The 14,594-nt window shown below is 43.6% G+C and overlaps 2 protein-coding genes across 2 annotated transcripts in view; one reads left to right on the forward strand and one right to left on the reverse strand.

Annotated features, from left to right (window-relative positions):
* The window catches only part of CDHR4 (cadherin related family member 4), a 38,743-nt gene extending 36,775 nt beyond the window's left edge, over positions 1–1,968 (reverse strand). Inside the window, exon 1 of the mRNA XM_040358786.1 lies at positions 1,937–1,968. The gene's annotated coding sequence lies outside the window, so the exon portion shown is untranslated. The remainder of the gene's footprint in view (positions 1–1,936) is intronic.
* A 593-nt stretch (positions 1,969–2,561) lies between these two features.
* LOC120945990 (toll-like receptor 7) lies at positions 2,562–10,711 on the forward strand. Its single transcript, XM_040360640.1, has 2 exons — positions 2,562–2,594; positions 7,061–10,711. Exons 1-2 carry the CDS (start codon positions 2,562–2,564, stop codon positions 10,190–10,192), a joined length of 3,165 nt encoding a protein of 1,054 aa, XP_040216574.1. The 3' UTR covers positions 10,193–10,711.
* The last annotated feature ends 3,883 nt before the right edge of the window (positions 10,712–14,594 follow it).

Here is a 14,594-nt window from a genome sequence, read left to right on the forward strand (position 1 = left end):
TTCATTATTTCTTTATCAATTAAGCAGGTAAAAGGTCTGGAGTTGACGCAAAGTGTGGTATTTGCATTTGGAATCTATTGCTGTGAACCTACATCATGCGTTCAAAGGAGCTGTCCCCATACAATTGAAACAGGCTACTGTAAGGCTTTAAAAACGAAACAAATGCATCAGAGAGATAGCAGCAACATTGGGAGTGGCCAAATCAACAGTTTGGTACATTCTGAGGAAAGAAAAGCACACTGGTGAGCTCAACAACATACAAAAGCCTGGACGTTAACGGAAGACAACAGTGGTGGATGATCGCAGGATCCTCTCTATGGTAAAAAAATAAATAAAAATTCATAACATCCAGACAAGTTAAGGATGCTCTCCAGGAGGTGGGCCCATCATTGTCAAAGTCTACATTTAAGAGAAGTCTTTACAAGAGCAAATACAGAGGGTTCAGGAGCAAACCATTCATAAGCCTGAAGATTATAAATGGTTATTTGGCCAGTATGATATATTATGTTGTTTATTATATTTTCAGTATTTTTTACAGCACCTAGATGTTACATATTAAATAATTACTTTGTTACTGTATATAGCTGGTATGCAGGGCCACCATCAGGGGGGTACAGGCAGTACACCTGTAAGGGGCCCGTATGGCAACCCCCCTTTTTTTTTGTTAGGGGCCCGGAGGTCCAGGGCCCCCGGATGGCAACCCTCCTTTTTTTTAAATAATTTTATATATTTATTTATTTTGTTTTTATTAAAGGGCCCAGAGGTCCCCAGGGCCCTGGATGGCAACCCCCTTTTTTTATTTATTTATTTTTATTAAAGGGCCCAGGGGTCCCCATGGCCCTGGATGGCTACCCCCCCCCCTTTTGTTTATATATATATATATATATATATATATATATATATATATATATATATATATATATTTTGTTTTATTTTTTTTTGTAAGGGGCCCAGAGGTCCTCCGGGCAACCCCCCTTTTTTTCTGTTCGTCAGCACCCAAAGCCCCCTGACCTCAATTCGCAGCGGCAGCACCCCCCCCAACGCTTCTCAATTCACGCCCCCCCCCCTTCTCAATTTTCCCAATTAGCAGCGGCTCCCCCCTGCTTCTCAATTCACGGCAGCCCCCAGGCTTCTCAATTTGAGACTGCAGCACCCCCCCCCCCCCCCTGTAAGGGGCTTCATAATTGCTGATGGTCGCCCTGCCGGTACGTCATGTGTTATAAAGTTACTTTGTTATATATTGTGTAGTCACTCTTTTATATGGTCATAGTCAGTATGCTGGTATGTTATATATGATATAATCAGTATGTGATTTATTATATAGTGATTTATTTTATTGTTACTATGTTATAAATTACATAGTCACTATTTTATACAGTCTGTATGTTATGTTATATAGCCCTGGTGACATTGTATACAGGGCCGATTCGCCCTATAGGCTCACTATGCAAGCCGCTTAGGGCCCCCGCAAAGCTGCAGAGGGCCCCCCAAATTACTAGAGGCCCCGCCTGGTGAGAAGTCATTTTCGGCCCCTCAACTTGCGCTTGCTGCATGGGAGAAGAGGTAAGAATTCAGCACCCCACGCTTCTCACTTTAATGCAGTGTTTCTCAATTCCAGTCCTCAGGCCCCCCCAACAGGTCAGGTTTTCAGGATTTCCATTATTTTGCACAGGTGATTTGATCAGTTTCACTGCCTTAGTAATCACCACAGCCTTTTCATCTGAGGGAAATCCTGAAAACCTGACCTGTTGGGGGGGCCTGAGGACTGGAATTGAGAAACACTGCTTTAATGTAAGAGGTCAATTCCGACAGCAGAACACCCCCTCCCCCTCCCGCTTCTCAACTTTAATGTGACATGTCATTTTGCTTAGGGCCCCAGGGAGGTCAGGATCGGCACTGATTGTATATTATATGTTACGTTGTATCCAGATCCTACCTGTCCTGCGGCCTCTTCCTCGCCTTCTTTGCAGGTAACTAACAACACTCACCTCTCCGTCCGGCTCAGTTGTCGGGGATCCCCTCCAGTAAACACTGGACATGTTGGGACTCATAATACACACTTATGACATCACAGCTCTGTCTTATTATATTTACTTACATAACAATGTATTTGTCTTGTATTGATTAATGAATGGCACATGCATAGACTGGGGAGGGGCTCATTGCTCTGGTCACATGACATCCATCACCTGTCCTGTCCAGCCTTTTTCTGCAGGTGATGTGAATGTCGTTGTCACAAATTATTTTAGTAAGGTGAACCGGATTGGTAAAATGTAAAATCGGGGATAAATGAATATAGTGCAAAAAATCGCACCATTATACCATGGTAGATCCGCGCATCTGAGCCCGGTGCCCCGGTGCATTCACTGTATCTTTTCGTGTCACCGTGTTGTAAATCCCATGTCCTATATTCGGTTAGCCCCGATATATACAAGGCTAGCCTGGACTTCAGACCTGAATATTCCAGGGTCACCTGCTAAAACAACACAATAGTGAAAACAGTGAAAAAAGCATGTCAGTAGTGAGAAGAATATACTTGCTGTATATACTAAACATGGATAATGTCAGTATATGGGCTGATTGCCTATAAACAGGTAATTATTTTGAGTCTGTTTCATGACCCAGGCACATCTGTCATATAGCGCTGCCAGGTCCTGGACCTACAACTGCAGTAGTACACCATGGTCCAGGACACGCCCCCTCCCTGCTGACTGGACAGTGAAGTAGTACACCTTGGCCAGAGACACACCCCCCACCTTGCTGACTGGACAGTGAAAAAGTAATCCTTGGTCGAGGACACGCCCCACCCTGCTGACTGGACAGTGAAATAGTACACCTTAGTCAGGGACACGCCCCCACCCTGATGACTGGACAGTGCAACCATTCACCTTGGTCAGGGACACGCTCCATCCTGCAGCAGTACACCGATGGGACATCTTCCTTCTCTCTCCCCTTGTCGGCATGTTCATTTCTAGTACATGTGTATGCAGAAGCGCTCTAATTGGTTCCTTGATGCTGCCCCTCCCAGGCTGTGGTCCACTGTACTGGGATTACAGGAGGAAATATGACAAAATGACTAATCCCAATTCATTATAAAATATTTAATATTATAAAAATGAATACATAGAATTGCAGAATTCGTTTTTTTTTCTATACCTTTCTGGAGTTCAGATTTACGATAATCTATAAAAACCCGATTTCTCTCATCTTCAGTCAGAACTGCGACACAGTATAGGTTTTCCATCCTGCCTTGCTGAGCCAATTACGAGGAGCCGATCAGTCAGTCTGTCAATGAGTGGGATTACATGGGGCGCACCACAATGAAAAATTGCAGAACTGAAAGGAGAACATCAGACTGAGAACCGTCAACTCCATTCCCGATCCACCCGCAATCGTGACAACTGATCTGGGAAGAATGGCGAGTACTTCTCTCTGCTTCACACAATGATATAGATATTTACTATCAGCAATGTAACAAATGTGTGCCTCCTCTACCTAGCTTGTATGTAGCTGTAGCACCTTCCTAGATAGGGGCTAGGTTAGGTAAATTTAGTTATGGCTCACTGTATTCAGTGTAGTTGTGTTTGATTGTTCTGGTCTGCGGAATTGATTGCTTCCCCCTGGTTGTCTAGAAATGTTCTGTAAGTCAGTGGGCAGGTAGAATCAAACCAGAAGCTGAATCAGAAGCGTAACTAGAACCTTCAGGTTCTAACCAACCAACCAACTAACCAACCAGGGCCCTTCCCACTGATCCCGGGGCCCTTTACTCCCATTATGGGACCCTTTATTACGGTCCTGCAGTGGGCCACATTCCTGCTGTCTTGGGGTCTCCCCACAGTGGCGGAACGCCAGAGCCCAGTCACAAGTGCGACCTTTGCGACCCTGGTAGTTCCACCACTGACATCAGTTTTTTACATTTTTTTTTTAGGACCCCACATTGGGGGGCTTTGGGGAAATATCAGACCGCTGAGGTCTTACTTTTGAGACAGAGAAAGGGATTGAGGACAGATTTATTAGTCCCTTTCTCTGCATCCTTATCTGCACAGAATGAATAAATGAACAGGAGCAGCTCTATATAGAGGCTTCCCGTTCATAGTTTACTATGCCCCAGCTATGAATGAATAAAAACAAAACAAGACTTTTACCGGCTCAACTAATATAACATTTTGAGAGGTAAGCTGCTACATTCTATGAACCCGCAGTCATGTCAAGACTTGTATGGTAAAACGCTCTTTATTTTCAACTTTTCTGGTGATTTTCCGATTCTGGTTTTCTGGCAGCTTGCCCTGGCGGCGGCGCGGCTCTCTGATGAAAAGAGACCATGCACTTCCTGTCTGCTCCGTCTGTGCTGCGGCCAATAGTGAGCTGCGAAGCGGCGCCCGCTGCTACGGTCCAGGATGCAGAGTTACAGTAGCTTCGGGGGGACTTATTATCGGGATGCCTTATGTTCGGGGGAGGCCCTATTATCGGGGAGCTCTTATTTTCAGGGGGATGCCTTATATTTCAGCGAGAGGCAAAACTGTAAGTAGGTCTTATTTCCGGGGGATGTCTTACTTTCGGGGAAACACGGTATGACCCTCAGTTAGCCCAATAGCTCCTATTTCCAGCTTTGTCTAAGCAACTCCTCAAGTGAAATATACAAGATGTGAACCACTAATAGAGCCTATTTTTTTTTTTATAGCTCATACTTTTTTATAAAGCTGCTATGGACATCTTTTGAGCAGGAATATTAGAATTTTTTAGATAAATAGGCTAATCTTATATTATCTAAAGATAGAGTAACCTATAACAACCCAATTTCTCTCATCTTTCAGTTAGAGCTACGAAACAAGTGTATACTTTCACTCTTTGCCTTGTTGAGCCAATTGAGAGGAGCTGAGGAAGTCATCTGTCATTGAGTGGAATTATGGGAAATATAGTAGAAGTACGATTTGGACACACCACAAGTAGAATGCAGGACTGAAAGGAGAACTTCAGAGTGAGGAACCAACAGCTCCACCATCCCTGATCTTCACACGAATCGTGACGGCAGGTGATGTGCAGAGAATGGTGAGTTCTCCTCTCAGCTTCGCATATTAATAGAGATATTTAATATCAGCAATGTAACAATGTGTGTCATAATACCTCCTTTACCTGCAGAGCTTGTATGTAGTCATTGCACATCATGGAACTCCTGTAAGACCAAACGTGGTCTGGCTCAAGAAGCCTGTGCCAAATATGTAGAGTAACTAGATAGGATGAAGGTCCAGCCCAGAAACTTCAAGCTGTATGTTTGCTGCAGTGAGGAGATGGGTCACCCAATCCTCACATTCATAGGTACCATTCAGATGGCAGCAGGCACCCTAAAAAGCTAGCCATGTTGATTGGCTGGTGGTTCTGATCAGGAGTGGGTTAGTGTGTATACTTGGGGGATCTAAACGTCAAGGGGTTGTAAAAAAAATATTTTTTAAATAAACATACCATACTTACCTCCACTGTGCAGTTCGTTTTGTACAGAGTGGCCCTGATCCTCGTCTTCTGGGGTCCCTCGGCAGCTGTCTCGGCTCCTCCCCGGAAGAGCCAACGCCCTTCTGGGAAGCTCTTTCCCAAGCGGGTTAGCTTGCGGGCGCGCTCCTGTGTGATACACTTGACGGCTATGGCCGCCACTGTATCACTCGGCGCCGCGTCATTGATTTGATTGACAGCAGTGGAAGCCAATGGCGGCACTGCTATCAATCTCTAATGAAGAGCCGCCTCAAGCTGGGGGAAAGCATTGTGTCCACCGAGTTTCGTGGCTCTGGGGGGTCCGAGAGTGCAAGGTGTTTTTTCATCTTAATAGTCCGAGAGGAGAATCAGGAAGACAACAGCAAAATGTTAATTCGCTATTGTCACACAACTGGATGGGCTCTGAGCCTAAAACAAAGAAAAAACACCCATTAGGGGCTGTTACAGCGCCCCAAATGCAACAGGGGTTAAAGCAGTTTAGGATATTCCCTTTCCGAACACAAGGCAGCTACCGACACTCCACAGTCAGGCAAACAAGACCCAAAATAATAATTCTTCCCCAGAGACGAGACGACGCTCTGTATGTAGTTGAAGCAGGTCTGAACCTTTATTGAGAAATACAGGCTCTTATATACAATTTAGTATACTGCAGTAACCAAATGAACAATCACCTAACTCCACCCACAACATCACACAATGTTTACCCAATGAGCTGCCCCAATACACATTATCCTCAATACATCTCTTTAGCAGACACGCTGGCTCTGGGACCTGACCTAATTTACACAAGCTTATTAACTACAGCTGATGATTCAGACACTAGACCTTTAGGCTGGCTGTTAACTTACAATACACATTATCATCAATAGACCTTCACACAATACAGGGTCAATTAGCACAAGTCACAATGAAAGATCCTTAGAAGTTAGTCTGGATCCATTTACATTACACAGGTAGCTGGGGGTGATGACATTAACATCTTTCAATTAACCTGTTGAGTTCAGAATCAACAAACAGTAATAGTTCTTTACAGATATCCTGGAATATATTGTGAATTACAGACCCATGTTAAAGCAATCCAAGATATATTCTGAATGTCCATTATTTTCCGGCTCATACTTTCCAAGAGCTTCTGGGTTCCATGGGCCCTCCCGTTACAGGGGCCCTTTAACCTTTGCACCCCAGAGGAACTCTTGAAATAAACTTTTAAGTCTCAGAGAACCTCTACGAAAAAGTTTATACCTACAGCTCGCAGCACAATACAATATTAAGATCAGTATTCTGCAGAAATAGGGATTAAAAGAATAACAAAATGTGCTATACGTGGCATATTTGACACCCAGAGCACACTACAACACATTTTATAAAACAGGAAATATAACAAATAGCAACCAGAAAAATGCAGGCAGTAAAAATGGTGTTAACTAACGTAACTGTCATTCATGTCTTTGAAGTCATCTCTTTGCTCCAATATGTATATAAATCAATTTATGCTACTCATAATTGTATTAAGATGTGCAATATTAATAAATAAAGCCCAACTCATTGTGTCTCACTTTCCATTTCCCTTTAAAAGGACAAAAGGCATCTTCGAAAATGTACTCTACTGTTGATATTTGGGGTGTCTGCCTCACTCGGCATCTCCCCAAAGTTCCTCCCGTGTGATGATGAAAAAAATGCCACAGTTGTGATATGTAGTAAACGTGAACTCAAGTATGTCCCTCTGATCACATCAGACCAAGTCATTGAATACGACCTGTCCTTCAATAACCTGAGACATGTGACCAAAAGAACTTTTGCCGGTGTGCTAAATCTGAAAAAACTAAATACGAGTAACAACTGCCAGCCAACCAACCTGAGACCGGACAAAGGGAAGTGTTGGGTGATCATTGATCCTGATGCTTTGATTGATCTGAACCAACTAGAGGATCTGGACCTGAGTGGGAACAGTCTGACCACAATTCCTCCTTTACCAAAAAACATTAAACACTTAAATCTTAATCTCAACAACATTGACACACTGTCGGAGGGAGATTTTGCCGGATTAACCAAACTGACCTCGTTAGACGTAGGATGGAACTGTTATTACAGGAACACGTGTGCCAGAGAGTTTAGTATCTCAGAAGGTGCTCTCAGAGATGTCACCTCCCTGGAAATATTGGTGTTGTCCTTTAATAACATAAGTTCCTTCCCCAGGAACCTTCCTTCATCTCTCACAGAATTATATCTAGCAGAAAATAAGATCTGGAAGATTGACAAAGAGGACCTGTGCCACCTCACCAAGCTCCAGAAACTGGATGTCCAGTGGAATTGCCAGAGGTGTGACCATGCCGCCCAGCCTTGCTTTCCCTGCCAAAACGACAGCGCCTTGCAGCTTGGGCCTGGAGCTTTTGACTGCCTCATCAACCTCTCCAACCTCAACCTCCGAGGGAACTCACTTCCCACCGTGAACAGTTCTCTGTTTGACAAGTTGAGCAGCTTGACTGATTTAGATCTCTCGGATAACTTGCTACATTTAGCAAAGGAGACATTTTTCTCAAAGTTAACAAAGGTGCGAACCTTGAACTTAGATTTTAACTTTCAAACGGATCGAATGTATGAGAAATTGGTTATAAACCCCAGTGCCGCTTCCATGAAGTCTCTCAGGAAGATCTCCCTGGTTGGGTACTTCTTCAACATTCTAGATTCCAACAGCATTCAATCTCTGCTCACATTGCCAAACCTGAAGGAAATTTACCTTAGAACAAACTTTATCCTACAGACCAACCTGAGCATGCTTTTGTTAAACAAGAATATTCAAAGAGTTGATTTAGCTGGAAATCTGATCTCTTTCCAACAAAGCAATGTAACAAAAATTGAATTCTCAACTTCCTTTTCTAGTCGACGTGAGGATTACTTTGATGGTTGGGTAGACCTTCAACATGACACAAACATACAACATGAGGATCACTTTGATGGTTGGGTGGACCTTCAACATGATACAAACATACAATATGAGGATACTACAAAAGAAAGTCCAAACTGCTGGCATTATAATCGGTCAGTTGACTTATCATTTAATAATCTGATGGCTCTTCACTCAGATGACTTTGTGGGAATGGAAGACATCGAATGCCTGGACATTAGCTACAACTACATCAACCAACGTCTAAATGGTCATCAGTTTGGGCATTTAAAGTCGCTGCACCATTTGGATCTCTCGTACAACAGATTTGACTTGTACTATTACTTGGCTTTTAGTGAACTACCAAACCTCAGGATATTAAATCTGGCCCATAATGAATATCAGTTCATGCTAAAAGGTGTAATCCACAATCTCAGTTTCCTTCAAAATCTCACCAATCTGATCGAACTGAACCTGAACGGCAATATGATTGGCTTGCGTATAACAAAAGAACTCAAGAACCCCTCACTGGAGAGACTTTTTTTCAGGAATAACGAGTTGATGAATTTGTGGCAATATGGTAAACAGACATACATTACTCTGTTTACCAACTTCACCCGTCTGAAGTTACTGGACATCAGCTACAATTACCTAGCGGTCATCCCAGTAAAAGTTTTGGAACATTTTCCTTTGTCGCTTGAAACTCTCATCATCTCTCACAATAATTTGTATTCCTTCCACTGGGAGAAGATCACCTATCTAGTCAATCTTACCCACCTGGATCTCAGTCATAACTCCCTGGAAACTCTTTATAGCAACATGACCACCATCAGAAGCAAGCTCACCTACTTAAATCTGAAATCTAACAAAATTACATTTGTAAACAAAGAATTCTTTGAATCGTTTCTGGAGCTCAAGTCCCTGTACCTAGGTGGAAACCAGATTCAAACCATAGACGTGAACAGTTTCCCAAAGAAGCTCCTCCAAACTTTACAATACTTAGATGTGCAGAAAAACCCGTTTGACTGTACTTGTCACACCAGTTGGTTCATCCATTTCCTGATGGAGACAAAGATCACAGTTCCCGGCCTTGCCACCAAAATGAGATGCGATGCACCGGACAGCATGAGAGGTAAGCTTCTACTCTTCATGAACCCGCACTCGTGTCAAGACTTGTTTGGCCAAGCTTCATTTTTGTGTTCATCTCTTCTGGTGATTTCCTGGTTGTTGGTTACCCTAACCTTAAAGCTTTTTTCATGGGACTTGTGGTACCTGAGTCAGGTGCTTTTGGCATCCATCAGACGTTATTCAAAGCTACCAGGACAGTCAACGGAGGAGTATGATGCCTTCGTAGTGTTTAATACAAAGGATGAGGCCATAACTGACTGGGTCTACCATGAGCTTTTGGTGCAGTTGGAGGGTCATGAAATGGGGAGGTTTAACTTATGCCTGGAGGAAAGAGATTGGCTAGCTGGAAAATCGAGCATTGAGAACCTTTATGATGCCATATATAAAAGCAAGAGAACGATCTTCATTCTTGATTGTGAAGGATTTAGTACTGGTGTCCTCTGTCATGCCTTCTTAATGTCCCACCAAAGACTACTGGATGAGAAGAAGGATGTGGTGGTTCTGGTGATTCTCGATCACCGGATGAAAATGTCTCGTTATTTACTGACCAGGAAAAGGATTTGTCCAACAACATTCTTGGTCTGGCCAAGGAACCCCAAAGCACACGGCTACTTCTGGCACCGCCTTCGGATGCTCCTAAGACTAGACAGTCAGCATTCCTATGACCTCCGCCTTCAAAAACAGTTAGCCCAGTAGAGCTTATTTTCAGCTTTGTATAAGAAACTCCAAGAAAAAGATGTGTTATGTGAACTGTTGTGCGGTTATTTTTGTTTCAAGGGACATATTTTCTCAGTTGCTCTGGACAACATCTCCACTTTCAAGGAAGGTGAAACCAGGTGTAGGAGTATCACTCCAATTAACGAAAGTTGAGCGTTTCAGCAGCATGGTGGTTTGGCATTTTGCGCAGCACTGAATTTCTGACTCTCAACCGAGATGAAGTGTGCAAGGATTCAACGATTGAGCAGAAAGTGAGCAAAGCATTATATATAGAACGGCTCAGCAATTCAACAATACTTTTCAAAAGCAACTTTGGAAACTCTCTTCCCTGATAAGAAGAGATGTATCGGCCGACCCGATATATAAGACGAGGCACCCAACTTTTAGCACAAAAAAAACGTGGAAAACGTATTGACTCGAGTATAAGCCGAGGGTGGGAAATGCATCAGAGCCTTTGCAAACTTCTCCCACAATCTCCCCATCAGCAGTGTCCCCATCAGCAGTGTCCCCATCAGTAGTCTTCCCATCAGTGTCCCAATCAGTAGTCTCCCCATCAGCAGTGTCCCATCAGAGTGTGTCCCTATCAGAAGTCTTCCCCTCAGTGTCCCCATCAGTAGTCTTCCCATCAGTGTCCCAATCAGTAGTCTCCCCATAAGAGAGTGTCCCAATCAGTAGTAGTCGTCCCATCAGCAGTGTCCCCATTAGTGTCCCAATCAATAGTCTCCCTATCAGCAGTGCCATTAGTGTCCCATCAGAGTGTGTCCCCATCAGTAGTCTTCCCATCAGTGTCCCAATCAGTAGTCTCCCCATCAGCAGTGTCCCATCAGAGTGTGTCCCCATCAGTAGTCTTCCCATCAGTGTCCCCATCAGAGGTCTCCCCATAAGAGTGTCCCAATCAATAGTCTCCCTATCAGCAGTGCCCCCATCAGTGTGTCCCATCAGAGTTTCCCCATTAGCTGTACATCACTTGCCTCAGTCAGTACTAGAGCCGACTTCAGCTCTCCTTTATGTCCTGACTCCCGCCCGCTGCTAGACAGGCAGAAGGATCTTTAATACAAACAGCGGGCGGGTAGCCGAGAGATGCCATGCCAATGACGTCACTGGCTACTAGGACAATCATATTGCACAGCATCGCAGGATGGGCGGGAGTTTTCAGTACAAAAAAAAAAAAATGTGAAGAAAAACGGTAATTTAGCACAATGGCAGCAGCATAAATTTAAAAAAATCCTGGGCAGAGCCCTGCTCTCTATAATTTCAGAACCCCTTTATAGCAGGGAAGGCCTCCTACCTTGTTTCCCCAAAAATAAGACCGGGTCTTATATGAATTTTGGCTACAAAAAGAGACCCTAGGGCCGCGATGGCGAACCTCGGCACCCCAGAGGTTTTGGAACTACATTTCCCATGATACTCAACTGCCCTGCAGAGGGCATGAGCATCATGGGAAATGTAGTTCCAAAACATCTGGTGTGCCAAGGTTTGCCATCACTGCCCCGGGGCTTATTTTTGGGGGATGTCTTATTAGTATCAGTATTTTTACATCATTTTATTCCCCCAAAAATCATCTTGGTTAAAGTACTTTTAGAATATTATGTAGTCCATTTTGTGGGAGGATTGTGCTGGTGTGGGGTGCAGTTTGTCTCCCTTTGCGGCTGTTTTTACAGCAGCCCTCGGCAATCATGTAACCTGCCTGAGCTGCTCTTCTCCGCTCTGAGATTCCCGCTGACGTCAGCCCGCTCTAAGCACTGCAGAGGGAAGGGCCGCAGACGTCACCTGGGAAGAGAAGAGACCACCTCAGGCTAGTCAGTGGCACCTGTGGATGGGGTATTTTGCATAATCGTTGGGGGGGGGGGGGGGGGAGGACAACACACACTGCACCTTATGCCAGTGTAGACATATTACAAAAGCAGATCATTTTTATTAAAGGGGTTAAAAAGGTATAAAAAAAAAAATGCTAAACAGCTTCCTTTACCTTAGTGCAGTCCTCCTTCACTTACCTCATCCTTCCATTTTGCTTGCAAATGTCCTTATTTCTTCTGAGAAATCCTCACTTCCTGTTCTTCTGTCTGTAACTCCACACAGTAATGCGAGGCTTTCTCCCTGGTGTGGAGTGTCGTGCTCGCCCCCTCCCCTGGAATACAGGAGAATCAGGACACCCACTAACACACAGCTCCTTTCTCCATCTGCAGCGTAGAGAGCATCCTGACTTTCCTGTAGTCCAAGGGAGGGGGGCGAGCACGACACTCCACACCAGAGAGAAAGCCTCGTATTACTGTGTGGAGTTACAGACAGAAGAACAGGAAGTGAGGATTTCTCAGAAGAAATAAGGACATTTAAAAGCAAAATGGAAGGATGAGGTAAGTGAAGGAGGACTGCATTAAGGTAAAGGAAGCTATTTAGGAAAAAAATACCTTTTACAACCCCTTATATACTTTACTAGGGCTTATTTTTGGGGTAGGGCTTATATTGCTGCCCTCCTCAATAATCGCGCTAGGTCTTATTTTCTGGGTAGGGCTTATTTTTTTTGGGGGGGGGGGGGGAACACGGTAGGATTGTTCCTGTGTGTAGGTAGGGTGCCGATTCCCAGACATTGACGATCAATAACTATTCTGCATGTTAAGCACTCGGTCAGTAAATTTAACCTCATCACGAGGATGGAAGAACAGAACTACCTGCTCGATCCCTACTCCAATTGTACTGCAACCTGGAGCACTTGGATGGAGTTCTCCAGTGCTACTCATCTCCAATCCTTACAATTGGACCTGCTGGTACCTTTTAGTATCATCTCAACTGGATTACTCCTCCCTTTTTGCAGTAGTGGAGGCCGCGCATCCTCCAACCGTACTATGTGTTGCGATTACCTGGTCAACTTCTGCTTCCACAACTGGCTCTAGTGCAATTTATTATTATGTATATTTTATATTTGTATTGAATCAAGAAGTGTTACTGTAACTTTCCTGAAAGTCCTGCACACATTCTGTGTACTCATGTTGGGAGCCTAATTAAATGCATTCATTAAATTAGACTATTGCCATTCTTTTAACTACAAATATCCCACCCAATATTGTTTTTTGGGGCCATTGCACAAGAGTTAGCCATCTCCTGCGCTGCCCAGGAGAGAGTATTGTTATCCTGGGTGAAAGTCATATGACCGCCTCTCAGTTACGCACTTGACACGTCCCAAGGGCCGCACTGCGGTGCAATCTGTCACCCCTGTGTCTGGAAGATCGTTGTCCCGGGCTGGCTCCAGTACCATGTGATCACAGTGACCAATCACAGCGATCACATCAGTTGCAGACAATTACTTTAATTCATAGCCATTCATTGTATTACTATTGTGATGATTTATTTTATTGGTCATGGTACAGAGAGAGCCAATCACAGCAAATCTGTACAATGCGATAGCTGTGTCCAATCAGAGCTATCACAATAGTACACATTGGCAATGAATGAATGCAATTCTTAAAAATGATTGCTTAAAACGGTGATCATAACTGTTATAAGCAGTGTTAAAAAAAAAAAAAAAAAAAAAAAAATCCTTATGACCTTTCCAGAATTGTACAGTGTCACCATGGTAACACTGCACTGGCATGGTAACTGTTAAAAAAAAAAAAAAAAAATACAAAAAAAAACGTTTTTACTTTGTTACACTAGTCATATGCTGCTGTACTGCGCTGGTGACAGCATATGGGGAAAAAAAAGTTATTTAATTAATTAATTTTCCAAAAAAGTGTGATGAAAAAAGTAAAAAAACTTCACCATGCCTCTTACTGAATACCTTTCCAAAAAAGGGGGCATTTTAGGGCCTCAAGAAATCAGGACTGCATTATTTTGCATTTAGAAACATTGACCGAGTTCACACACATATGCAAATTGGATGCAGGGTTTCCTCGTATCCAATTCGCATGACAAGCGAGTGTGACCAGCTCTCAATGGTAGTACCGGTTCACACACAGGCCTTGGGGTAGCTTTAAAAAAAAAAAAAAAAAAAAAAAAAAAAAAAAAGGTCCTGTGCATCTTCTGGTCCGATTCAGGTGCAAATTCAGGCCAAAAGTCGGACCGGATTCACACCTGAACCAGTAAACAGGGACACGCCGCCCCCCAGGCGTGGCCCCATAGGTGTATACTCGGCCTAAAAAAAAGCGTCATTCCTCCCAGAAATGATGATGGGAATGTGGGGCTCTAAACCACCTAGTCTCCTCTCATGCACTCGGGAAGTGAACTTTCCCCACCTGAATTCCCAGAGCTGCACGATTCTGGAGAAAGAATGAGAATCGCGATTCTTTTGTATAAAGTGAAGATCACGATTCTCAAAATGTTATTTAAAGTTATTTAAAACACAAAACAGAGCTTAAGTGGTTAAATACATTATATGTAAATCTGA

The sequence above is a fragment of the Rana temporaria genome, chromosome 7, assembly GCF_905171775.1.
Source record: "Rana temporaria chromosome 7, aRanTem1.1, whole genome shotgun sequence".
NCBI classification, from domain to species: domain Eukaryota; kingdom Metazoa; phylum Chordata; class Amphibia; order Anura; family Ranidae; genus Rana; species Rana temporaria.